General features: G+C 39.2%; 1 protein-coding gene and 1 pseudogene across 1 annotated transcript; one reads left to right on the forward strand and one right to left on the reverse strand.

Moving 5' to 3' along the window:
- LOC110887719 lies at positions 1 to 25,711 on the forward strand (annotated as a pseudogene).
- On the reverse strand, positions 7,459 to 8,274 carry LOC118480524. The gene is made up of 2 exons (XM_035975480.1): positions 8,158 to 8,274; positions 7,459 to 7,857 (listed from the first exon to the last, which is right to left on the reverse strand). The coding sequence occupies exons 1-2, from the start codon at positions 8,256 to 8,258 to the stop codon at positions 7,509 to 7,511; spliced, it is 450 nt and encodes a 149-aa protein (XP_035831373.1). The 5' UTR covers positions 8,259 to 8,274; the 3' UTR covers positions 7,459 to 7,508.
- Positions 25,712 to 27,689: the final 1,978 nt, after the last annotated feature.

A 27,689-nucleotide genomic window follows, 5' to 3' on the forward strand; every position in this document is an offset into this window, starting at 1 on the left:
ATGGATGTAGGAGTTTTGGTAACTCAAATATTCGACAAAATCCAAAATTTTTCCAAAGTTCAAGTTATGAGAATGGGCGAAGAAGGTTTCGAGATAATGATTTTAAAAGGTCAGAAAATCCGAGAGTTTGTTGGAACTCTCGCGAATCAAAGACCTAGTAGAAATTATAAATCTCGTTCAATAACGAGGAAGATATCCAAGACACCAGTAGGGTGTGATGGATATTGGTTAGAAGCATCTTATATGGATGTTTATGGTCAACCCAAAACCGGTAAGGTTTGGGTTTTCAAGTCTAACTGCGTTGTTGAGAATGTGCAGGATGACCAAGATGGACTGTTTGATGTGTTCAACAGTGGTTATTCTTGTAAAGCATCTGAGGTGAATAGTAGGTTAACATTGGTAACGGACTATTTACTTCTGTGACTGTTATGATTATTCTAAACTTTAAAATTGGAAAACGTTTTGTCAGATTTAAAGTGGGAGTCTGTTTATTTTTATAAATTTGTGTTTTTTTTAAAACTTGCTCCATAAAAACAAAAAAATTAGGGGGAGAAATTCCTCTAAGCCAAAAAGAGTATAGTTAATGCGTGAGTTTAGGGGGAGTAAGTTAGTAAGTTAAAATTCTTAAAAATCCAAAAACATTAAAAAATGAAAAACATAAAAAAAATGAAAAATTGAAAAAAGAGATTTCACTGTGTGAATAAGAAGAAATGATAGTACATCAGCAAGTTAGAGTCTTAGACTGTCACACTGAAATTGAATTAAAATTGCTTAAGTGTGATAGCAGCTTCATCATATGATGTACCAGTAGGCAAAAAGCATGAAATAATCAACTTATCAACATGATATAAACCTAACGAACTGAGTATGAGTGGGGAACACATCAGTGGCGTACGGTTTAATGAGCTTAATTCTTGCGTTGAGAGATTGCCAAAATCTGAAGTTTTGGGGTTTTTATACTGTTATTTTGCCCGGGGGTATCAGGGTTGTCCTTCTGCTGCATCCAGAAATATGTTGACCTAGGCACAACCTTGATATCTTAAAAGAGCTAAACATGCCAAAAACCCAGACTTGAAGAAGCTCTCCTAGAGAGTCATTCAAATGCGCAAAAATGCATAAATTGTACCGTATTTGGCATTTGTCTTAGCACTCGTTAGATAATGGTCTCTTTGCTATATGGAAGTACTGACTTGAACACCAATAATGGATGAGATTGGTATACTCACCTACTACGAGGAACCTTTGTGCATACCTTGATCGCGGGGGTATGTCTTGAAGTGGGACACGCTAGTATATCAGTATAATATTACCTTAACCTATCACACAGTAATGGAACTTGAAATGCTCATGCATTTTGTTTAAGTGGATAAAAAATACTAGGAGTAAAATGCACGGATAGTCCTTGTGGTTTGGTGAAATTTCACCTTTAGTCCCCAACTTTTCAAAATTACACTCTTGGTCCTTGTGGTTTGACAAGTTGTTACTCGGATAGTCCCCAAAGTGGATGAAGGTTACCCGGATAGTCCCTGTGGTTTGACAAGTTGTTACTCGGATAGTCCTTGTCATTTCACACCCACTTAACCAAAAAAACTAACCTCCATCCGCTTTGGGGACTATCCGAGTAACAACTTGTCAAACCACAGGGACTAAGAGTGTAATTTTGAAAAGTTGGAGACTAAAGGTGAAATTTCACCAAACCACAGGGACTATCCGTGCATTTTACTCAAAATACTAGTAATCGTCTTGGACTGCTTTTCATGAAAATTTTATAAAGAATTATCAACTAGTGTGAAAACAATTTGATTTTGCTGATATGATCTTATTGCATATGATTCTCACAAAAAGATGTATTGTATATATATTTTTCAGTTTGTTTAGTTTGTTTTGAAAAATATCAAAAATACCAAAAGGATGCTCTTTCTAAAAGACTTCCATTTTAAACTGACAGGTTGTTTTTGCATGATAAGATAAAATATTGGTTTATCTTGAATGTGAAAAAGACTAATGGTTTTTCGAGATACTTGCTTGTATTTCTAAATAGATTGATGCAGTTATCAAAATGAAGTGCAGAATACAAGTAAAGTGCAGATTGAGAATGAAGTGAAGATGCGTGAAGATGCATGGTAGGACCCTTTTACTTCATTGCAGAGAGAGATATGGAAGAATTGGAGCTTGCTTGCTTAACCACAGATTACTAATTCACTGATCTACAACGAATGAAAGTTTTGGAGATTGGAAGCATCAGCTAAGGGGGAGTCTGTTGATGTCAGAAACTGAGTGTAGCTGAAGCTATTCAAAGACCAAAAGATTGCAAGATGTTTGAAGACAAAGTTACACTATGAAGCTATTGTCAAGAGGGAGTCTATTGATGCATATTCTGTGACAACAACTTAATAGTTAAATTATTTAGTCTTTGGATATTTTATATTGAGCTTAGCATTATTGGTTAGGGAGTTTATTATTGTAATGGGCTTGGAGAATAGCCAAGCCTAGTCCAAAGCCCAGTATGCAAACATGAGTATGTAAACATTTGTGCATTAGGGTATTATAGATGATGGTCAGAGAGTTTCAGTGACACGGAGAGTCGCTGTGAGACTGAATGAGAGATCTACAGAGAGTGGCTGAGAGATCTCTTGTGGGTTTTGAATTGATTGTAAACTTTGTGTAGGATAATCAATAGAAGACCGGATTGAAAGTATTCTGCATTGTGTTCTTCTTTCTTGTTTCTGTGTTTTGTTTGATCCATCAAGGGGATTCCGCACCCTTGATCGATTGTCAATCTCGTTACGATCTACGTGTTAGGGACCTACAGTTTCTCATTGAGGGGTCTAAATTGGGCATCTATTATGCGATGGGGCTCTCTAGCACAGATTCGGTTAAGACAACGTATGCTTGATCTCCCGATAATTCACACCTTAAAAAAACAATTAAAAGATTACTTTATTATGTTTATAAACAACCCTTAAAATTGTATATCTTCCATCGACCACCACGGCCAATAGAAATACAAAGGCTGCCCGGTGACAATCTCGGCTCGTCACATTGACCACCCTGAAACTCTCAAATCAGACCACCGAGTGATCTTCTTCATTCTTCATTTCTTCACCTCAATGAAAGGCCATGATTGGATCAATTCAATGCTACCAGACGAACTGATGCTCGAGATCTTCCGCAATCTGTACTCCAAATCCACCCGCGACGCATGCTCTCTCGTATGCCGTCGTTGGTTAACTCTCGAACGCCTCAGCCGTGATACCATTCGAATTGGTGCCTCCGCTAGCCCTGATTCACTCGTTAACCTCATCTCTACTCGGTTCGTTAATGTTACTAACCTCTACGTCGATGAACACATCTCTGGTGCTCACCCGTTCGGTGTCGTAAGCTCCCTTGTGCCCTGGTTTTGTCCTAAATTTTGTATATTTACGGTTAATGGTTTGTTTTTGGACATATGTAGTCTGATTATGCAATATTGTTGGCAATTGAGTATCTGTTATGAAGAATTGAGTACATAGGTTATTGTCTCTGTGGCTTTCAGTGTCATAACATGTGAATTATTAGTAATTTCCGAAATTAAGGCTGTTTGTTTACCTCTTAATGAGGCTCAGCACTTAATGGTTCAGACCTACACTTAATGGTTCAGAGACTGTTTGTTTCACGAGCAGATGTCTGAATGGTTCAGACATTTGCCTCTGAATGGTTAAGCATTATACAGGCTCTTAATGGTTCAGACCTCTTACTGGTTCAGACCTCTTACTTACTGGTTCAGCACCTAACAATTCAGATGTTGCCAAACAGCCAATATTTTGCATTTAGGTGTTTATAAGCTCAAGACCTTTGTTTAAGGGTTTAAAACACACACGATATGGCTAATTTTTGCAAAAGTTAGTAGGATGTTGATAAACTTTTTGTAGTAAGGAGCTAGTCAAGACTATTATCAATTTTAGGGAGAAAAATTGTTGAAACTTGAAAATAGATACTAAAGTATTAGATAGAGGATCTGTCATCATTTGAGGTAAGTATCAATTGCGGGTGTATAACGGTTAAGAGGATCGACGCATATTCTAGAATCATCAACATGGGTCTAAGATTGAATAAGCTGTAGCATGGACATCATACCACCCTCTCCGTAATTGTAGAATGCCATTTCATACCCTGGACAGTTTTGATACATTCAGGTTCGCAAATAGATCACCAGTTTGTGCGGGATTACATCATTGTTCTGATTTTAAATGACGGTTTTCTGTATTTCTAAGTCCTAATTGGTTTTCACATTTTCTCACCATGGATTATGAGGCTTACATTGTTAGAAATGGTGTAAATTTAAACCACATAACATCTGTTCACCATATTATGCACCTAAAGAGGAATAACGTCTGTTGTACCAATGCTATTGAGATTTCCATTTTCGAGATGGAGGGAGTGCAATAAACATTCATCAAGTAGACCTCATCTCTTATGAACTGTCTGTGTGCAGTTGTGCACATGAAGAATGGATAGGAATGAGTTAAAAGTTTTAATATGTTTTAATTGCCATTTTGTTATTTAAGCTAGAACCCACAAAACTGTGTTGTTTGGAACTTTGGATGTACTCAGGTTGGAAAATACATAGAATCAAATAATTGGTGCATAATTAACGTGTTATGTAAATTACGTTTTCTAGCATGAGTAGGCGTTTACATTTGCATAAGATTGATAAAACATTTGGCCTTGGTTTTATGGTACATGTTTTTTTTTTTTTAATTTTTTTTTAATTTTTTTTTTGTTATGGACAATTGGACATTCTTGAATCTTGAGTTGAATATATCCTTCCAGTTGCGTTGGTGTGACCACTTACTAATATTCTCGAGACTATTCATTCATCAAGATTGTCTGGGAATAAATTCAATTTTTTTTTTTGATTATGGAAATACGACCGTTTGCTAATTAGTTGTAGGTAATGCAGCTGTGATATGGGTTGGCTTTAGGTTTCATTTCCTTGAAGTTAATGATATTCTTAGTTATGATGTACGTGACGCCCCGCTTGCGGTATGCGCATATAATGTATATATGTGTGGGCCCTCGGGGGACAAAAGTGTAAGTGCACTAATTTTAACGTTATATTACTAATTTCGTGAAAATAACATTAAAAAGCGAGGGACGGTTAATCATGCATCATGTGGTGGCGTTGATAGCCGAAAGACAAGGGGGTACATGCGCTAATCGGCTTTTGTCCCAATTGCTGAGTGTTATGTGCCTATGTCCAAGGCTTGACGCAAAACTTCTATTGAGCCGGGGGTCTCACTGGAAGCAGCCTCTCTATTCCTACCGTGTAGTTGTAAGGCTGTCTACATCTTACCCTCCTCAAACCCTACATTAGCTTTGCTATTGGTGGGATTTACTGAGTATGATGATGATGATAATTAGTTATGATGTACGTATTTAGGGAACGTATCAGTATCTTTAACTCTTTAAGACTTTATAAAAGTTAATTTAAATGCCTTAGTTCTTACCAGATCTTGTTGAATACGAGTAAGAACCTTTTGTTGTATAGACATAAATTGGTTTTCATCCAAAGTTCGTTAATGACATAAAAAGTACTAGTATTTTGGTTTGTTTTATTGCTGTCTGGTAATAATGTTACATCATATTGAAACGCATGTTGAAGTTAAGGTTAAAAATTATATCTTGATTATTCTTATTATTGCAAAACGCAGGGAAGGCGGCACAGTGTTAGGCAATCTACATGGCTCAGGCTTAACTTTGTGGCTGAGGAATTTGAGTCATGTTCTTTATCGGATGCCGGTTTGGCTGCCGTTGCTGATGGATTTACCAAACTTGAGAAATTGACTCTCATATGGTGCTCTAATGCAACAAGTGCTGGCCTTACGTTTGTAGCCCAAAAATGTCGGTTTTTGAAATCCGTGGATTTGCAGGTAAATATTTTGTTTCACATATGTTAATTGAATATCAAAATCTAATATTCTACTTCTTTTAAAAGGGTTGCTATGTTGGAGATCAAGGTCTAGGTGCTATTGGCGAGTCTTGCAAACAACTTGAAGCGCTTAATTTGCGATTTTGTGAAGGTTTGACCGACACTGGTTTAGTTGACTTAGCCATTGGCTGTGGGAAGACCTTGAAATCATTGGGTGTGGCAGCATGTGCTAAAATAAGTGATGTGTCGCTCGAAGCTGTGGGGTCTCATTGCAGAATTCTTGAAACTTTGTCATTGGACTCAGAGTTTATAAACAATAAAGGCTTAATTGCTGTTGCAAAAGGATGCCCTCTTTTAAAAAACCTGAATCTGCAATGCATTATGGTAACGGATGAGGCTTTGACTGCTGTTGGAACCCTTTGTGTGTTGTTGGAGTCTTTGTCGCTTTATAGTTTCCAGAGATTTTCAGATAAGTTAGTTTTTCTTTCCTTGTTTCCTCTTTTTGTATTGGTTTTTTTTTTTTTTTTTTTTATAAATAGATGGATGAATATAGACATTAGGTTGAAGATGAAGTTAGTAAGCTGACAATAATGTTTCTAGCCAACATGTGCTATGCACATGAGTCTTAACGACTGTCAAGCAACACTATTCGGGGTTTGAACCAGAGTGTTGTGCAATGCAATGTAACTATTATGAATGAACCAACAAAACAATCGTTTTAGGAATTAGTTTTTACGTATTGCTTTTCACATTTACATGTGATTGCCACAAGTAGAAGATTTATGTTCTACGGGGATGGATCATGAAAAAACTAGTTTAAATGAGAAAACCAAAAAACTAACTAAAAAAGCCTAAAAAGCATACCAATTTTTTTTTGAAATTTTTTTATTAAAATTCGCTATATTTAATATATAAAAAAAAAACTTTTTCTCAAAAAAAAAAAAGTTGTACTGAACATGTGCAATAATACGAAAAACCCTAAACCACCTAACCCACCCCCCAAAAACCTAAACCCCCCCACCCCCTAACCCTAAAAGCTAAACTAAATTCAAAAGCTAATTTTAAGCATAGAATGCACATGTGCAGCATATATATATATATAATATACATGTGCAACACACATATAATGCACATGTGCGGTACAAGTTTTTATTTTTATTTTTTTGAAAAAAAGTTTTTTTATACATAAAAAGTAGCAAATTTTTATAAAAAAAATTATATAAAAAATTGCCATGTTTTTAGGCTTTTTTTTAGTTTTCTCATTTATATGTAGTTTTCTCATGATCCTCTCCCTATGTACTAATTTGATCTAAGGGTATAAGGAGTGGTTAAACACTTTAAAGTGGCAAAACAAAAAACCGACCAATCAGAGCGCGCCATGTCAATTAGGCAAAAGTGTTTAAACTTTGCTGAAAAGTGTTGGCAATGGTTTAAACACTTGCTGAAGTGGTAAACTTTTATTATTATTTTTTTTTTGCAATAATTAATTTAATATAAATAAATTAAAAACAATAAAGTTTCATAAATTAAATTAAAAACATCAAAGTTACACTAAATTAAAAAACAATAAAATTACATTAGCATGAAACAATTTAAACTAGTCTTCGTCGGAATCGGCCAAAAGATGGGGTAAATCTTGACTTGCGAGATGATCTATGAGATCGTGTTTGAGTCTCCAATGGGTGTCTTCATTCAACAACTCGCCCAACACCGTATCGTCTAGAGCCGGCTCGACCGGAGGATCCCGAATGTGCACCGGTGCTATCGCCTTTCCATCGTCTTTCAAAATCATGTTGTGTAAAATAATACACGTGTACACGACATTCCTAATTTTTTTAACCGATCTTGCTCGCATCGGTCGACTCAATACACCCCATTTCCCCTTCAAAACACCAAAAGCCCGTTCGACGTCTTTTCTTGCCGCCTCATGTTGCCTCTTGAATTTCTTTTCGTTTACTTCGTGAGGGTAAGGGATCGACTTCACAAACACGGACCACGAAGGGTAGATTCCATCCACGAGCAAATAACCACGTTTGTATAAATGGTTGTTAACGTAAAATGGACATTTTGGCGCGGTTCCATTTCGTTCCGTTAAAAATAACGGAGATTGTTGTAGAACATTGATATCGTTTTGAGAACCCGGTGGACTGGCAAAAGCATGCCAAAACCATAAGTCTTGAGAAGCAACCGCTTCGAGCATAATAGTCGGGTATCTATGATCTCCTCGCATATATTGGCCTCGATACTCTGTCGGACAAAAACGCCAAACGAAATGGGTGCAATCAAGGCTACCGAACATACCTGGAAGGTGATGTTTTTCCTCATGAGCTTGGTATAAAAGTGCCATGTCGTGGCTTGTCGGTCTACGTGAGAACTCTGGACCATATATTTTGCAAACCGTGTCACAAAAATATTCTAGGCACTCGCGGGAAGTTCTTTCGGCCATATGCAAGTACTCGTCGTTCTCGTCTGGAGTGTTTCCAGTTGCGAGCTGTTTAATAGCCGATGTCACCTTTTGCAAGGGCGTAAAGCCCTTCCTACCTCGCGCATCGGGGGCCTCTACAAACCACGGGTCGTTCTCTTCCACATCGGACACAATTTTTAGAAACAAACGTTTCGACATACGGAACCTATGCCGAAAGATATCTTCGTTGTACTTCGGGTCTTCGACAAAATAATCCGCCATGAGTGTCTCATGCCCCTCCTCACGTTGACGTTCAATATATCTCCTTCGGTTAGATGTGCCGGTATCTTGAAGTTCGGCTTCTTCGATGAGATTTTGAAAAAAAAGAATGCTACTATCGGATGAATCGTCGCTACTCATGGGTGGGAACCATAACGGGAGTTCATCCGCCATTTTGTATGGTAAACTTTTAGAAGGAATTGGTTTGTATGAGTATAGCTCAATTGGAAAGTATATGGTTACATGGTTTTTGTTATATATATAGTTTAATTTTAAAAAAAAAAATTATTTTTTTTTAAACGGTAATATTACCGTTGGAGTGCCCCCCCCCCCCCTTTTTCCTTTTCATTTTCTCGAGTCGGCAAATGGTCACCGCATTTCAAGTTTTGCCGCGACCTATGTTGGTCGGCGGCGGTGTTTGCCGCGCGGCAAACTCAATTGCCGATGCTTTGCCGCTCCCACTCCGTATCCCCTAAAAGGACGTAAGATACCCAAATTTTGGGATTTATGATTATATGTATGTTCATTGACATATCCAGGAGCCTTTGTGCCATTGGGAAGGGATGTAAAAATTTGAAGAGTCTGTTGTTGCTGAGTGATTGCTATTTCTTGAGTGATAAGGGATTAGAGGCTGTTGCAGCTGGTTGCTCTGAACTTACACGTCTGGGGTTGCCACAATATTACCACATATGGGCTAGAAAGCATCGGAAGGGCTTGCATGTGAGTTACGATCAAAGTCCTTTTTATGAATGTTATATTATCTAATAAAGTAAGGGCAAATATCATAAAAAACCAGTATACTTTCTTATTTAACTCCCTCAAAAAAGTAACTAGTTGAGGGAATTTTACGTGTTAAAGTTGGGTTAAGGGACTTTTGTGAGAAATATAAAAAAGTATGTTGGTTTTTTATGATATTTGCCCATAAAATAACTAGTAAATTTGCCTTAAGAAGTAAGCAGTTTAATTTCTTTATTTTTCAGTGTATTCGAGTTGTTAGAATTTACAAGACCGAACATTTTATCCAACACTAGTTTGGTTTTACCAATATATTATATTCTCATTTTCTAATAGGCGAGCATGAAGGGTGTTTACCTTTATAGAGATTGGAAGTGACAATCTGGGTTGTCTTTTATCTCAAACAGGTAAAATAAATAAAAAAAAAAATAGTTGGAGGGGAACATATTAAAATTGAATATGTTGAAAGTCGCCTAAAGTATTGTTCTAAATTCTAATGCATACTACTTACTTAAATCTTTTTATTGGATATATAGATTACTATTCTATTATATTGCTTTTGTACTTGTAATTTTACATTAAATAATTTAAAAATAGTGTTTGCTAGTCACTTCACCTGACCTAGCCTGGATCGTTTTGATTCGTGCTAAAATGTAACACTTTTTTACTCCGAACATTTTTGACCCATCAACCCACCTGTCCTTTACTACATACTAATGCAGTCGGGAAAGTAAAAAAGAAGTATTGTTTGTAGTTTTGTACTAAACAGTAACCCGATCTGAAGTTGCACTTTAGGTTTTTCTAACAACTTTTAGCCACCCCTTCGGCCCTTCTAGAATAAACTTGCAGCACTTTAGGTTTTTCTTTCTTAATCATATCATTCAGTTGCGCATTGTGTACTGAGGTAAATTTACAGGCGTCTTAAGGAGTTAGCTTTACTATACTGTCAAAAAATAGGTGATGAAGCCCTATCTGAAGTTGGCAAAGGTTGCAAGCTCTTCATTTAGTGGATTGCTCTATCATTGGGGATGATGCCATCCGCAGCATTGCTATTGGCTGCAAGAATTTAAAAAAGCTTCATATTCGCAGATGTTACGAGGCATTATTCTTCTTTTAAGTATTTTTATATGCTTCACATTTTCTCAGTTTTTATAACTAATTTATCTGTAACTCATAGGTCGGGAGCAAGGGAATTATATATTCTTATGTCACCCTTAAAGTCAAAGGGTTCCTATATTTAATCTCTACCATTAGATTAATCTGAGATGAAATCTCGACCATTTAAAATAGGAAAAATGTTCTAGAAGCAGCAGTTACCTACAGCTTCATATTTGACCAGCCTTCCTAAATTTTGAGAAGACAACTGCTTCCACCCACGTCTCTCCCCCAAATTTATATCTTGAGAACCTCTGCATCGCCCCCGCTATAAGGGCATGTTTGGCTAAGCTTATTATAGTTAAAAAGGACTTTTGGAAAAGGACTTTTGGGAAAAGGACTTTTTGAAAAGGAGTTTTTAAAAAAAGTGTTTGGATTAGCTTATTGATGTAAAATGACTAAAATGGGCATTCTTTTAGATATAAGAGGGTAAAGAAGGGGTATATTGGTAATTTGTAGTTTGAAAAGTTAAAAGCTGGCCAAAAAGTCACAATATTGTGACTTCTTGAAACCTACTTTTTCTTCTTTACAAAAAGCCATTTCTAAAAGGACTTTTGGCTTAGCCAAACACAAAAACAACTTATTGGCTTTTTGATAAGTCAATAAGCCAATAAGTTGTTTTGAAAAGCTTAGCCAAACATGCCCTAAACTCCCCACCATCACTACGGCTCTCTTCTTATTTGGCGTCCACTTCACCGCCATCGTCTTCAACTCCATCCGACCATCGTCACCTCCGAGTTCCAAGTCATGGGAGTTGTCGGCTGGTAAATTCTGGTCACCAACAAGTTGCTTTGGTTCACCACAGGTCGATTTAGTTATTGTTGTATCATTTTCCTGATGTTATTACATGAGTTTCTGCCCAGTTCTTCATATCATGTTCTAGGCTTTTAGATGTATTTAATTCCATGCTTTGATGAAGAGCAGGGCTTTTCTCCTTGGCAATGAATATGGTATTCCTTCTGTTTGGACCGATCCTTAAGCGCATATCAAGAATCTTGAATCGGAAATGCTTTGATCAGGTCAGTTTAGTTCTTATTTATTTTATTATTTTTATCAATTTCATCAGGGATCTCCCATGTTTTTTAAAAGGGTGTGTGTTTGGTGCATCAATATATGAAATAATTTCATGGAACAATGATTCAGAATTGACTCTTAAAGGTGTAAATCTTGATATTTCGACCGGTGACAAGGTGGCTATATGCGGGGAGATTTGGTCGGGTAAATCGACACTGATATCTACTATTCTAGGAGAGGATCCAAACATAAAAGGCAGAGTAAGTCTCTGCTACAGATAAATTATATATAAAAAACAAATATGTTACAGATTGTAATCTTATTAATTTGTTTGCAGATTGAAGTTAATGGCAAGGTGGCATATGCTTCACAAACAGCATGGATTCAGACTGGAACTGTTCGAGAAAATGTTTTGTTCAGGTCAGTAATGGATGAAGTAGTTAAGAAATGCTCACTTGTGAAGGATATTGAAATGTTTCCATTTGGGGATCAAACAATCATAGGAGAAAGAGGTGTTAATCTAAGTGATGGACAGAAGCAAAGAGTTCAACTTGCACACGCTATCAAGATGCAGATAAATACTTTTTCTATGATCTGTTTAGCGCGCTGCTGCCAGTATTTATCAAAATAATCATCATTCGCACGATTGATTTCTTCTGCAATATATATTAAACGTTAACATGTTATTTTTGGGAATACGTAATGGAAGCACTGTCAAGCAAGACGGTGTTACTTGTAACTCACCAAGTCGATTTCTTGCCTGCTTTTCATGAGATCTCGGTGAGCTACTGAGCTATTTAGAAAGTAATTCGTTTTGCAATTTCTCATACGATAATGTAAGTTTGAAGTTACATTCAACTGCTTAAGCTAAATGGTTATTGAATTCTCATTTATGTGTTCGCATTTATTGAGCTGACATGACTATTGAGATAAAGTGTCCACACATGGAACTGACTTAAAGATTGAAAATGCAGGTTAGAAGTTTAAATAGATGGCTTAGATGTTATATGGGTCAAAGTGAGTGTTTTACTTGAAAACTTGAAAGATGGACTAAGGAGCTGATGTCCACTGGCGTAGCATATGTTGCTGCAGGGGATCCTACACTCAGAACCTTCTGAGCTACGTTGGGTAGCTACACTCACATTAATGCTTTTATATGTGGTGATTTAATGGTGTAGGTATAGCTACCAAAGTGTGAAAAGAAGTGCGATTAACGTTTTAATTTTATGTTTTGTTTTTACAGAATAGTTGTTTATTTCTTTTAACTTTTAACATACACTACCATTATCATCTGTCTTCAGGCCAGCGAATGTAGATGTGAAGAACTGGTTATGCAAGTTCCCGAATCTACCAGGCCTCTTTTGAGGCAGATTGAGGCAATGCAGGTATTTTTTTTCATTCGACACATTATACGTTGAGCTTGGTTCGTACACTGATATTTCATCTATAGGAAGCAATTGCTAGAAAAGCAGACTCTTGGGATGAAGCGGAGAGATCACTAAACCTGCAGCTTCAGGTCCCATAATAGTTTATATAGATATACGTGTGTGTGTGTATTATTTCAAGCGTAACATCTTTATATCCATAAACTTCCCTGATAGTTCAATTTGCAGGATGCAGAGGCCAAAGCTGCAGCTGCAGAGGAAAAAGAGCATTCTGTTAACAAACATTTATCCAAAACATTATCTCGAAATAATGTTCTTGAAGCTCAGGTGCTTTGGTTTTACTCTTTTAATTGGTTAGAAGGAAAATTGTACAAATAGGAGCATAGTTGGCTAATAAGTTTTGTATCTTACACAAGTCTAATGGGCAAAGAAAACACTGAACAGCTGCATGTTAGCTCATAAGTTTCTGAGTTCACTGTGACATTAAAACACCCGTCCACCGGACGGGTATAGAACTAGTTAATCTATAGATTGAATATGAACCCTTGAATTGCATATGTAATTACAAATTGTAGAAAGCATTGAACCTAGACACCAAAGTATACCTGCATAAACAATTGAAGCTATAAATTTTGAATATTGACTAGCAAAAAATAGACGATTAAACTAATTGATTAAGAAAATTCCAGAAAAAAAGGCGAACGAAAACACACGAATGGGTATAAGAATATTATGAGTTGTATATCTTTCTATATTAATTATATAATTGATCACTATCTACTTTTTGGAACCTCTAAGCTATCAAAAAATTTAAATTTATTAGATCACATCCAAATTGTAGAAACTATATGCAACATGTTAGATTTTTAACACGAACACACTTTTGTAAAGGGGGGGGGGGGGTTCTGGTCCATGAAACTCGAATTATTTATAAAAATTTAGAAAATTTAATATACACTTTTTTAACATGTTATGTTCAGTTTCTCTTGCATGTTGGCTATTTAATGAAGGGTCCAAATTAATTCAATGGAGTTGAAAGTAAATTAGAATTTAGAACTAATAATATTTGTCAAGAATCTTGTGTTTTTGCGTTTAAATTATTTCAAGGTTTATGCAGGACAAATTCCTATTCAATAGGCACACCACTTTTACAATCCATATGTCATTATTTATAGCCGCGTCCACTTTGAACACTCATTAATCTGTTTCGAAGCTCTCTTCAAAGAGATCGAGGACACATTATAATTATATTAATAATCATGACGTATTAGTTGGTAAACAAAAATATCGTATATTCATTGTATTTCCAATAGTTACAAGCCGAGCTCTCAAGATGTTTTGAGCTTTATAGTCACAACTCAAGAATGACCCGTAAGATATTTTTCAAGCTTGAGCCCGACTCAGTTATTAGATATTATTTATCATCTTTATAATAAATATATTTGGAATTAGTTTTATTATGTAACTTATATTGAGTAAACTCAATTGAAACTATTATATTTATATAAATTATAAGTCAAGCTCAATGCTTATTTTTAGACTCTGACTCGTTTATGCTCGACTCAGCTTGAACTTTTACAAAACTTTTTTGAGTAGCTTACAAGAGTCTGGACCAATTAGCATATGTTAAATTACCATACTTTTTAATTTGCCTGAAGTATGAAATATTAACGTTAACCTTGTTAATAAATAATAATATTTTACGTTTTTAATTTAACCCCTTACACTTGAAATAATATACGCTTTATACTGAAAGTGTATGTATGCTTAACTTTTTTTTTCTTGATATACTGGTATAAATACAACTCTATTATTTTTTTTCCCTTCGATTTAGTTGTATTCAAATTTGATAACGTAGAAGGTATACCCGTAACAAATCGAAACACTTCCGAATTCTGGCCAAGTCACAATGGGGAATCCCGCTTGTAATCTTTTAATCATGAAAAAATTGTGTTTATATTGACAGGGTAGGGGATGAAGCTCTGGTGGCTATTGGTAATGGCTGCCCCTTATTATGTCATTTAAATGTCAGTGGCTGCCACCATATAGGAGATACCGGAATAACCGCTATTGCTAGAGGCTGTCATCGACTAACATATTTGGATGTTAGCGTTCTTCAGGTAACACAACAAAAGTTGCAAATGTTTAAAAAAAGAAAAAACGATTCTTATTTTTAATGCTTCAACTTTCTAAATCATTCCATTATGTAAAATAAAAAAATGAGATTATTATTCTAAAAACATAATTTTGAGTAATCTTATGATTCTTATCTAATACTTTAATAATTTATGAATGTTCGACTGTGTAATGCAATTAATTTATTGTTGAGTTAGATAATTATTATTTGAATTCACATGAAAAATGAGTTTCTTGGGTGTGTTGTACCTCTATAGCCAAGTTGGAAACAAAAGTCATTTAGCCATGAGGTCTGCCGCATATCAAATACTTTTGCTCGCATTAAGACATTTTCCTATCAATAACGATGTGACACTCTAGGTTTTCCCGAACAAATACCTTGTAATAGCCTTATGTGTATATACGTTATTAAATGAAAAGTTGCGTATTATCTTGATGGTGCTATGTGACCTTTGTGCTAAGTATGTATGTTATATATTTATGTATGAGTATTACATGTGAGCCGAGACCACGAAACTCAACTCGAGACCACCGGGTCTCGGGTGAAGAGTGAACGGTTGGGCCGGTTGGGCCGCAACCTCCCCTTAGCCCATTTCGGAAAACCTTTAAGGATGCACCCTTGACTATATATAGCCCCAAACTCTCACACTCTATCCTTTACACTCTCCCTCATTTCACTCTCACCCTTTCTCCTTCACTAAAACCCTAAAACCCTAGCAAACCAAGATCACCTCCTCACCCTCTCATCCCTCTCGGATCCAACCATAACATCAAGGCTCTCGGATTTAGACTCGGAATCATCACTCGGAAGTTGAATCCTTGCTCCTTCAAACCCACAACTTCAACCGGTTAGTGCATTTAAGTGTTTAACTAAGATTCTTGAGTATTGATGATAAGTGTTTGCCATGTGTTAGCTAGAAATGCCATTAGGGATGATGATGAGCATGTTTTATCTAGTAAAAGTCGAACCATGCGATTGAGTGCTATTAATAGTGTTTTGATCGAATGATATGCATGATTTCTTGATCTTATGGGTATTTTGTTGTTAATGAGACATGTTAGACTTAGGAACCGAGAATGATGACATCGATTAGGTCCGATTATGTTATGAGGTTTGGTGATAAATGTGTGTTCTTTTATCCTAGTATTTCACATGAGATTATGTGTTTCAAAATGGTAGTATGAACATATGAAGAACAACATGAATGTCATGAAAATATTTGAATATACTTGTTTTGATCTGTTTTGATGATAATTTGGACAAGAAAACATGTTTATGGCATCTTATTGGTTAGTACAAAAGTTCATGAAAACAGAATTCTATTGGATAGTACATGTGACAGGTTCTAGAAGGATTCAGGTGCACGTAACAGTGGTTGCGAGTCGGAACCCTTGGTTGCGACTCGAGACCACAACGTGAAATGTCGAGATCTCCCGGTTGCGACTCGCAAGCAGCTCATGATGAACCGAAACAAAGGCTGCGAGTCGGAATCTCTGGTTGCGACTCGGAACCAAAGCATGACGGGCCGAAACCGAGATTGCGAGTCGCAATCCTTAGTTGCGACTCGAAACCATGAACCCTTGTCTCGACTGGGCTGTTATTGGGCCAAAGAGCTTGTTGGATTATCTGCTAACTGGACTGCTTGTGTATCTGTTACTGTTTAGGCCCAATACCCCAACTGTTTGATTGTATGCATTCTAAGTGTGTCTATACGTGTTTGCTATATGTGGTTACTTGTACCCCAACTTGACCTATATTTGGTAACCATGCTAGGACGTGGTGACCAACGTGTTTGACCAAGTAAAATATCTACCGAGCAACCCAAGGTGAGTTCACAACCTAAAGCATGCGTTCCCGGTGGTTTGGGAAACGAAACTACAAACAACACTATCCCCCTATGAGGGATACAACTTACTTTTCTTCCCTTGTTATTGGGAACCTTTGGTTAATTACTGTTTATACGGATTGCAACTAACGGCACTAAACGAAACTCTATCACTCAAGTCCCTACTACATAATACCGATTAGTCGCCGGGGCCAAGCGAACGGGTTATTAGTTGATAGCGCTATTTAGGTTTTACCAACCTCACACCGTGCCATGGTTTGGGATCGGTCGTGAACTAATGTACTCAGGCATCCGTCAATGATGATAGAACATTGACATCGGGGCATCCTGCGGAAACGCAAACGGTTACCTAGTGTTCGGTATTGGAAAAACAGTTTAGTCGCTAACTTTTGGGGTAGCTCCCCTTGGCATGTATAAACGAGTAAATTAACTGGTGAAACAAGTTTTTGGTAATTAAAACTGGACAACTAGTGAACTCACTCAGCATTATTGTTGACACCTTACTGCATGCTTTGCAGGTAACCAGTGACTGAGGAGCTGCTGCTTAGGGATGTGTAGTGTTCGTCAAAACCCGTGTGTTGGGTTTTGCTTATCTTGAACCATGAACTATCTTTTAAAACTATTTGGTTTATGCTTCCGCTGTTTTGTTTAAACTTACTATTAAACTTAAACTAAAACGTTGCCAACTACTTTGGATAGCAAATACTTTACTATTAACCAATGCTTAGTATAATTGGTGGCTGGATCCTGGTCAGTCACGCCCTCAAGCGGATGTTACTCCGCAGGTGGAATTTGGGGGTGTGACAGATTGGTATCAGAGCCATTGGTTATAGTGAACTTGGTTTTAAAAAGGGGGAAAATCTTTTTGAGAAAAACCAGACTATAACCCGTGACTCGTGACGACACTACACTCCAAGTGCAAGGCTCGACTTATCTGACCTCATAGCTCGGACCCATATTTACTTGCTTGTTTGTCTTATGCTTTCCGCTCTACTATACGTACTAGTTTGCCTAATTAGATAGATTCGCCACCTCTCTTCTATCTCATTCTCGCTATGTTACGACACCACACTCATACTATGTTTTCTGGTTATGAAGACAATGAGTGGACGCGGACGAGGAAACGTTAACATGACTCAGGCTCAGTTCACTAACCTGATCAACACGGTGGCTGCAGCTTTCGCAGCTCACCCGGGAGGTAAGCTTGTTGTTTTAGGATGTTTAGATCCTACCGCCACATCGTCTTTTCACCTCTAAACCTATTCGTATCGCTCCTATAACAGGTCAGCATGCGCCTGTGCAACCACGTGTCTGTACCTTCAAGACCTTCATGGATTGCAAGCCTCTTCCATTCAGTGGCACTGAGGGTGCCATAGGTCTTCTTCACTGGATCGAGAAAGTCGAAGCTGTTTTTGCTGTCTGCGAGTGTCCCCCTGCTAATTGGGTGAAGTTTGCTACTGGAACCCTTGAGGGAAGCGCACTTTCGTGGTGGAAGGCGCAAATTCAAATGCTTGGTTTGGAGACTGCTAACGCTACTGCATGGGAAGATTTCAAGGATATGATCAAGGAAGAGTACTGTCACAGGGATGACATTCACAAACTCGAGGACGAGTACTATGAACTCAAGATGGTTGGGTCAGAGATTGAGACCTACACCAAACTGTCCAACGATTATGCTGCTCTTTGCCCAAACATGTCCCGACCCATGTACCGAAGGATCGAATTGTACATCAAAGGCTTAGCCCCAGAAATAAGGAGCCATGTGACCTCGGCCAACCTCACTACCATACAGCCTGTGGTCCGTCTTGCCCACAAACTCACTAACCAGGCTGTGGAAGAGGGCAGGTTGCCCAAAAGGATCAGTGCTGCGGAAGGAACTTCCAGTGATGGCAAACGAAAGTGGGATGGAAATCAGGGCAAAGATGCTAACTCTACTCAGGCCCCAGCTCAGCAAAGGAAAACTGACAACAACAAAGGCACTCAGCAACAGGGTGGCTACCGGGGAAGCTACCCTAAGTGCAACAAGTGTAACAGGCACCATAATGGGGCATGTAACAAGGGTCAGTGTCAGCGATGCCACAAGATGGGGCACGAAGCCAAGGATTGTAGAAGTCAGTTCCCAGCAAGGCAGAATCAGCAACAACCTCAACAGCAACAGTAGCAGGGAAACAACCGAGCATGTTTTAAATGCGGGGCAACAGGGCACATGCGAAAGGATTGCCCTGAGCTGAATCAGAATCGCAACAACAACCAGGGAGCTGGGAACAATGAGCAAAACAACAATGTTGGAAATGGTGCAAGGGGAAGAGCTTTCGTGATTGGAGCTGGAGAAGCAAGGAACGATCCCAACGTCGTGGCGGGTAAGTTCCTACTTGATGATCGTTATGTTTCTGTGTTATTTGATTCCGGTGCCGATGCCAGTTATGTATCCCTCCGCATTAGTAAGAAACTTAAGCACCCGCCTGCATTATTAAGTTCTAAGCACATCGTCGAGATAGCTAATGGTAAGAACCTCGAGGCCACGCACGTGATCCACGACTGCACACTAGAATTGTCTGGTCACACGTTTAGTATCGATCTTTTCCCCGTCAAACTTGGAAGCTTCGACGTCGTCATTGGTATGGATTGGTTATCCAAACATCGCGCTGAGATCCTCTGTCAAGAGAAAGCGGTTCGTATTCCTCGCCGTTCTGGCCAACCCCTCATCGTTCAAGGCAACAAAGGTGGAGAAGTCACATGCATTATCTCACTTGTAAAAGCCCAGAAGTGTTTACAAAAAGGGCACCCCGCTATCCTAGCACTCGTCACCGACACCCACGATAAGGAAAAGAGGATTGAAGATTTCCCTGTAGTACGTGACTATCCCGAGGTATTTCCTGAGGAACTACCCGGACTCCCTCCCCACCGTCAGGTCGAATTCCAAATCGAGCTAGCTCCCGGAGCAGCACCCATAGCTCGTGCACCTTACCGTCTAGCCCCTGCAAAACTGAAGGAACTCTCTACGCAACTACAAGAACTATTGGATAAAGGATTTATCCGTCCTAGTTCATCACCCTGGGGAGCACCAGTACTCTTTGTCAAGAAGAAGGATGGCGCATTCCGAATGTGCATCGACTATCGTGAGTTGAACAAGGTTACCATCAAGAATCGTTACCCTCTCCCGCGCATCGACGACCTATTCGATCAGTTGCAAGGATCGAGCTACTATTCTAAGATTGACCTACGATCAGGCTATCATCAGCTGAGAGTTCGTAATGAAGACATCTCTAAGACTGCGTTCAGGACTCGTTATGGTCATTACGAGTTCCTCGTTATGCCTTTTGGAATGACTAACGCACCTGCGGTTTTCATGGATCTCATGAACCGAGTGTGCAAGCCTTACCTCGACAAATTCGTAATCGTGTTTATCGACGACATCCTGATCTACTCGAAAAGTCAAGAAGAGCATGAACGACACCTACGCCTCATCCTCGAACTCTTACGCAAGGAACAATTGTATGCCAAATTCTCGAAGTGTGACTTCTGGCTTCGAGAGGTCCATTTCCTTGGGCATGTGGTCAATAAGGACGGAATTCACGTCGACCCCGCTAAGATCGACTCGATAAAGAATTGGCCTATGCCCAAGACCCCAACCGAAGTTCGCCAATTCTTGGGGTTGGCAGGATACTACCGCAGATTCATCAAGGGATTCTCAAAGATTGCACAACCCCTCACGACTCTTACTCAGAAAGGCATTGTTTACAAGTGGAATGAAGCTCAGGAGTCGGCCTTTCAAAGGGTAAAGGATAACCTCTGTAGCGCTCCTATTCTCTCATTGCCCGAAGGCACTGACGACTTTGTGGTTTATTGCGATGCGTCTATCCATGGGCTCGGTTGTGTGTTAATGCAACGCGAGAAAGTTATTGCCTACGCCTCTCGACAGCTCAAGACGCATGAAAGAAACTACACTACGCATGATTTGGAACTCGGAGCAGTGATCTTTGCTCTTAAGATATGGAGACATTATCTGTACGGTACCAAGTGCACTATTTACACCGATCACAGGAGTCTCGAGCATATCTTTAGGCAAAAGGAATTGAACATGCGACAGCGTCGCTGGGTCGAACTCTTGAATGACTACGAATGCGCCATCAAGTACCATCCGGGCAAGGCCAACGTCGTGGCAGACGCCCTCAGCCGAAAGGACACTCTACCAAAGCGCGTGCGAGCATTGCAACTTACCATCCAGTCTAACCTCCCTACCCAGATCCGACATGCTCAAGTCGAAGCATTGAAGCCGGAAAACATCAAGGCTGAGTCCCTGCGAGGATCGAGACAGCGACTAGAACAGAAAGAAGATGGCGCTTTCTATGTAACAGGGCGCATTTGGGTCCCACTCCATGGAGATTTACGTGAACTCGTGATGGATGAAGCCCACAAGTCCCGCTACTCAGTACATCCTGGTTCGGACAAGATGTACCACGACTTGAAGACTACATATTGGTGGCCTGGCATGAAGGCCCACATAGCAACATACGTCAGCAAATGTTTGACTTGCGCGAGAGTCAAGACAGAGTACCAGAAGCCAGCAGGCTTACTCCAACAACCAGAAATCCCGAAATGGAAATGGGAGCAAATTTCCATGGATTTTGTTACAGGGCTACCTAGGTCTCAACGCGGGAATGACACCATTTGGGTAATAGTAGATCGATTGACCAAGTCCGCGCACTTTCTGGCTATTAAAGAAACAGACAAGTTTTCTACCTTGGCGGAGATTTACCTAAAGGAAGTAGTTTCGCGGCACGGGGTGCCAACCTCAATTATTTCCGACCGAGACGCTCGTTTTACTTCGGAATTGTGGCAAGCTATGCACAAATCCTTTGGCTCACGTTTGGACATGAGCACCGCTTATCACCCGCAAACGGATGGACAGTCCGAACGCACCATCCAAACCCTAGAAGACATGCTTAGAGCGTGTGTGATCGATTTTGGCAAGAATTGGGAGAAGCATCTACCGCTAGTAGAGTTCTCCTACAACAACAGCTACCACACTAGTATTCAGGCAGCACCTTTTGAGGCATTGTACGGTCGTAAATGTCGGTCACCTCTTTGCTGGGCGGAAGTCGGTGATAGTCAAATCACAGGCCCAGAGATGGTGGTAGATACAACGGAAAAGATTGCCCAGATCAGACAACGCATGGCGGCAGCTCGTGACCGTCAAAAGAGTTACGCTGATAAGCGTAGGAAACCATTGGAATTCCAGGTCGGTGACCGGGTTCTACTTAAAGTCTCACCCTGGAAGGGTGTGGTTCGCTTTGGTAAACGGGGCAAGCTTAATCCGCGATATATCGGACCATTCGAGATTACCGAGAAAATCGGCAAGGTTGCTTATAGATTGAACCTGCCTAAAGAACTGAGTGCGGTACACAACGTTTTCCACGTGTCTAATCTGAAGAAGTGTCTATCAGATGAAACGCTCGTAATTCCTTTCAAGGAACTGACTATTGATGAACAGCTACACTTTACTGAGGAACCGATTGAGATCACGGATCGAGAGATCAAAATCCTCAAACGTAGCCAGATACCTCTTGTACGAGTCCGTTGGAACTCGCGATGTGGCCCAAAGTTTACCTGGGAGCGGGAAGACCAGATGAAGCACAAGTATCCCCAGTTGTTTCCAAACGAAAACCCCAGCACTGAAGCTGCAACCGAATTTCGGGACGAAATTCCAAACTAACGGGGGGATGATGTGACACCCCGTTGAAACGTTCTCACTTATACTAGCTTGACAGTGACTGCCTTAACTTTCGGGACGAAAGTTCTTAAAACTTGGGGATAATGTGACACTCTAGGTTTTCCCGAACAAATACCTTGTAATAGCCTTATGTGTATATACGTTATTAAATGAAAAGTTGCGTATTATCTTGATGGTGCTATGTGACCTTTGTGCTAAGTATGTATGTTATATATTTATGTATGAGTATTACATGTGAGCCGAGACCACGAAACTCAACTCGAGACCACCGGGTCTCGGGTGAAGAGTGAACGGTTGGGCCGGTTGGGCCGCAACCTCCCCTTAGCCCATTTCGGAAAACCTTTAAGGATGCACCCTTGACTATATATAGCCCCAAACTCTCACACTCTATCCTTTACACTCTCCCTCATTTCACTCTCACCCTTTCTCCTTCACTAAAACCCTAAAACCCTAGCAAACCAAGATCACCTCCTCACCCTCTCATCCCTCTCGGATCCAACCATAACATCAAGGCTCTCGGATTTAGACTCGGAATCATCACTCGGAAGTTGAATCCTTGCTCCTTCAAACCCACAACTTCAACCGGTTAGTGCATTTAAGTGTTTAACTAAGATTCTTGAGTATTGATGATAAGTGTTTGCCATGTGTTAGCTAGAAATGCCATTAGGGATGATGATGAGCATGTTTTATCTAGTAAAAGTCGAACCATGCGATTGAGTGCTATTAATAGTGTTTTGATCGAATGATATGCATGATTTCTTGATCTTATGGGTATTTTGTTGTTAATGAGACATGTTAGACTTAGGAACCGAGAATGATGACATCGATTAGGTCCGATTATGTTATGAGGTTTGGTGATAAATGTGTGTTCTTTTATCCTAGTATTTCACATGAGATTATGTGTTTCAAAATGGTAGTATGAACATATGAAGAACAACATGAATGTCATGAAAATATTTGAATATACTTGTTTTGATCTGTTTTGATGATAATTTGGACAAGAAAACATGTTTATGGCATCTTATTGGTTAGTACAAAAGTTCATGAAAACAGAATTCTATTGGATAGTACATGTGACAGGTTCTAGAAGGATTCAGGTGCACGTAACAGTGGTTGCGAGTCGGAACCCTTGGTTGCGACTCGAGACCACAACGTGAAATGTCGAGATCTCCCGGTTGCGACTCGCAAGCAGCTCATGATGAACCGAAACAAAGGCTGCGAGTCGGAATCTCTGGTTGCGACTCGGAACCAAAGCATGACGGGCCGAAACCGAGATTGCGAGTCGCAATCCTTAGTTGCGACTCGAAACCATGAACCCTTGTCTCGACTGGGCTGTTATTGGGCCAAAGAGCTTGTTGGATTATCTGCTAACTGGACTGCTTGTGTATCTGTTACTGTTTAGGCCCAATACCCCAACTGTTTGATTGTATGCATTCTAAGTGTGTCTATACGTGTTTGCTATATGTGGTTACTTGTACCCCAACTTGACCTATATTTGGTAACCATGCTAGGACGTGGTGACCAACGTGTTTGACCAAGTAAAATATCTACCGAGCAACCCAAGGTGAGTTCACAACCTAAAGCATGCGTTCCCGGTGGTTTGGGAAACGGAACTACAAACAACACTATCCCCCTATGAGGGATACAACTTACTTTTCTTCCCTTGTTATTGGGAACCTTTGGTTAATTACTGTTTATACGGATTGCAACTAACGGCACTAAACGAAACTCTATCACTCAAGTCCCTACTACATAATACCGATTAGTCGCCGGGGCCAGGCGAACGGGTTATTAGTTGATAGCGCTATTTAGGTTTTACCAACCTCACACCGTGCCATGGTTTGGGATCGGTCGTGAACTAATGTACTCAGGCATCCGTCAATGATGATAGAACATTGACATCGGGGCATCCTGCGGAAACGCAAACGGTTACCTAGTGTTCGGTATTGGAAAAACAGTTTAGTCGCTAACTTTTGGGGTAGCTCCCCTTGGCATGTATAAACGAGTAAATTAACTGGTGAAACAAGTTTTTGGTAATTAAAACTGGACAACTAGTGAACTCACTCAGCATTATTGTTGACACCTTACTGCATGCTTTGCAGGTAACCAGTGACTGAGGAGCTGCTGCTTAGGGATGTGTAGTGTTCGTCAAAACCCGTGTGTTGGGTTTTGCTTATCTTGAACCATGAACTATCTTTTAAAACTATTTGGTTTATGCTTCCGCTGTTTTGTTTAAACTTACTATTAAACTTAAACTAAAACGTTGCCAACTACTTTGGATAGCAAATACTTTACTATTAACCAATGCTTAGTATAATTGGTGGCTGGATCCTGGTCAGTCACGCCCTCAAGCGGATGTTACTCCGCAGGTGGAATTTGGGGGTGTGACAAACGAATTAACGACTTAAACTAATGTGACACACGACACCATATCATGCATAGATTCGCTTATAGGATGAAAATATTTAGGTTATAGGCGAGTGAACGTGGTTAAATGACAAAAGATTCATGTATCTCATGTCTGCATGCTTGAAATTGTTAAAGAGGTATAACACATTAGACAAATGGCTACTTTCATGATTTTAACTTAAGTAACATCTCCTTTTTTGTATGATCATAGAATCATGATTATCTTTCTATCTTTCAACAGAATTTGCGCGATATGGCATTGGCAGAGGTAGGTGAAGGGTGCCCTTTGCTACAGGATATCGTACTATCACATTGCCGTGAGATAACAGACGTTGGTTTAGCCCATCTTGTTAAAAGATGCAAATGACTCGAGTCCTGCCACATGGTCTACTGCCCCGGTGTGAGTTCAGCCGGGGTGGCCACTGTCATTTCAACATGTGTGAATATCAAAAAGGTTCTGATCGAGAAATCAAAGGTTAGTGAGAGGACCCTAAGGCGTGCAAGGTCCATCATCTCCTACCTTTCGATTGATCTTTGAGACCTTAAAAGCGTTCACTTTTATTTATGGTTGTGTTAGTTTTATTACAATTTATAAAGGGCTTTTATATGGTTGTGTTAGGTTTTTATTACAATCTATAAAGGGCATAGTTTAGCATTTTTAAGAATACTTGTACATCAAGACAGTATACTTCTATACTCAAATTTGGGTAGAAATAAAATTATATTGAGTATTTGTTGAATCTATAATCTATCTATATAAATTATAATAAATCAAAACCAACTTTAGCCACATGTCCCTTTTTAGGCTTTTAAGTGCCACGTGTCAATTATACATCCATTCTTTTTTGGTTCGAGCGGCAAAACCAAATGCTAAAGACACGGTTTCTTCGTCACCGTTATTTATGGTATAAGTATGCAATATTCGTTTTCCTCTCACGCAGCTTTCTCTCACAATATTGTTTTCAAAATATGAAACCCTTTCCTTTCTACATTATTAATACGTAGAAAGCTAGTTTAAGAACCCGCGAGTTTCGCGAGTTGCTTAACACAAATATATAATATCTACTGGCATTGAGATGAACTTTGTAATGAAAGGACTTTTCAATATAAACGAATAAAAAATAAACTGAAATAAAGAAATTATAGATAAATAAGTACATGGTAAAGGCATAATAATCGCCAATTCTGTCCAAACATGGTACGATGACAAAAAACTTTAAACATGATTAGTATCGGCATAATTGTTTACTGCTTATATTATTGACAAAACATACATTCCCTAAACGTTGGGGTTAGCAATCAGCAACCTGTAGAGATTCCTATCATAACGAAGCACGAATTGACCTCCATTCTCCAAGCCAACTTGCAACATGAAGTTTTCCCATCCTCTTAACGCATACCTAATCTTGCCATGTGTAGTTTCTTCCTACATCTCCAAAGTCATTGAAAAGCCGTCTTCAGTTTGAATTGTCATTTCATCAAAACGAAAAGTGACATGCTATGTTACTTCGTACTCATCAGGGTGACCAACAACTGGTGGAATAGGTGGAACATCTAAAACCTCTTGTTCCAAGACATATTCGGCTTCTACAACTGGGACATTAGGCGGAACATTTACCACATCATCTTCCAAAACATCTTCTTTTGCTACTTGATCATCGTCCAAATGCTCGCCTTGTAAGGCCACATCAGCATTACCATCGCTGACATCTTATTGTTCGTAATTCATGTCCTGTTGAGAGCCATCTACTAAGTAATCTTCAGTGAGATCCATTTCTTCACTTTGTTCCTGTTCGTCAACACCAACAGTAAAAGCAGAATGTTGAAAACATGACTGGCAACTAACTCAAACACAATAAAATCACCAGGTATGAGATGAAGATCATTTGTGATTTGTGAGAAATCAACAATGTAATAGTTGGACCCCCACAACCAATTGACTTTAACACTCCACATATTATTGCTTCCAAAACGAATAGTAAATCCAAAGTCTAAAGTGTCAGTCTTGAAATAACGCTCCATGAAATCTTTCGGCAACCACTACAGTTAACATACAAAGTATATCATGACATCAGTTGGTAAGAATAAGTAAGAAAGTCTGAACATAAAAACTGCACCAATTTTGCCATGATACTTCCCTAGACTTCGGCTTTGATGATACTAATCAAAGGGAGCCTCCTTAATTTCATCCACCATTTTGAAGAATGAAGTAACCATTCCTTTGAATACCTTGTCATCCTGACACTGCCATAATCTCCAAATTGTTAAATAGAAAACATCAAGAACTATTTGTTTTCTTTGTGCATACATACCAACCTAATGTACACTAAGAGTCACCTCCTTAATGGATTCATAGCTATTGCACATGGGCATTTTTACCCACGCTCAAATCTGCTACCATACGGATTGTCGCCATACAATGAATAAGAATGTGGTTAGCCAAGTCTAGTAAAGAACCACATAACTAACAGGACATGGATAGAAAAGTCACACCTCTTGCCCCCATCGCATCCAAAGTAGGAATTATCCCATTATTAGCTCGCCACACGAATTAGTTGACTTTGGGGGTAGCTATCTGGTTCCAGCAGAATACCTAGGCCCGACTGATTTATCTCTAGCTCCCTGTCTAATTGTTCCTTCACTTGCTTTACAGAGAATATTTAATCCGGTCATCCTTCCA

Source organism: Helianthus annuus, chromosome 7 (assembly GCF_002127325.2).
Source record: "Helianthus annuus cultivar XRQ/B chromosome 7, HanXRQr2.0-SUNRISE, whole genome shotgun sequence".
NCBI lineage: Eukaryota > Viridiplantae > Streptophyta > Magnoliopsida > Asterales > Asteraceae > Helianthus > Helianthus annuus.

Coding starts and splice junctions, on each gene's coding strand:
- LOC118480524 (XM_035975480.1), bottom strand. CDS start 8,258: ATGGCACTTTTATACCAAGCTCATGAGGAAAAACATCACCTTCCAGGT. Junction 7,858..8,157: donor TGGCGTTTTTGTCCGACAGA/GTATCGAGGCCA, acceptor AGTAAACGAAAA/GAAATTCAAGAGGCAACATG.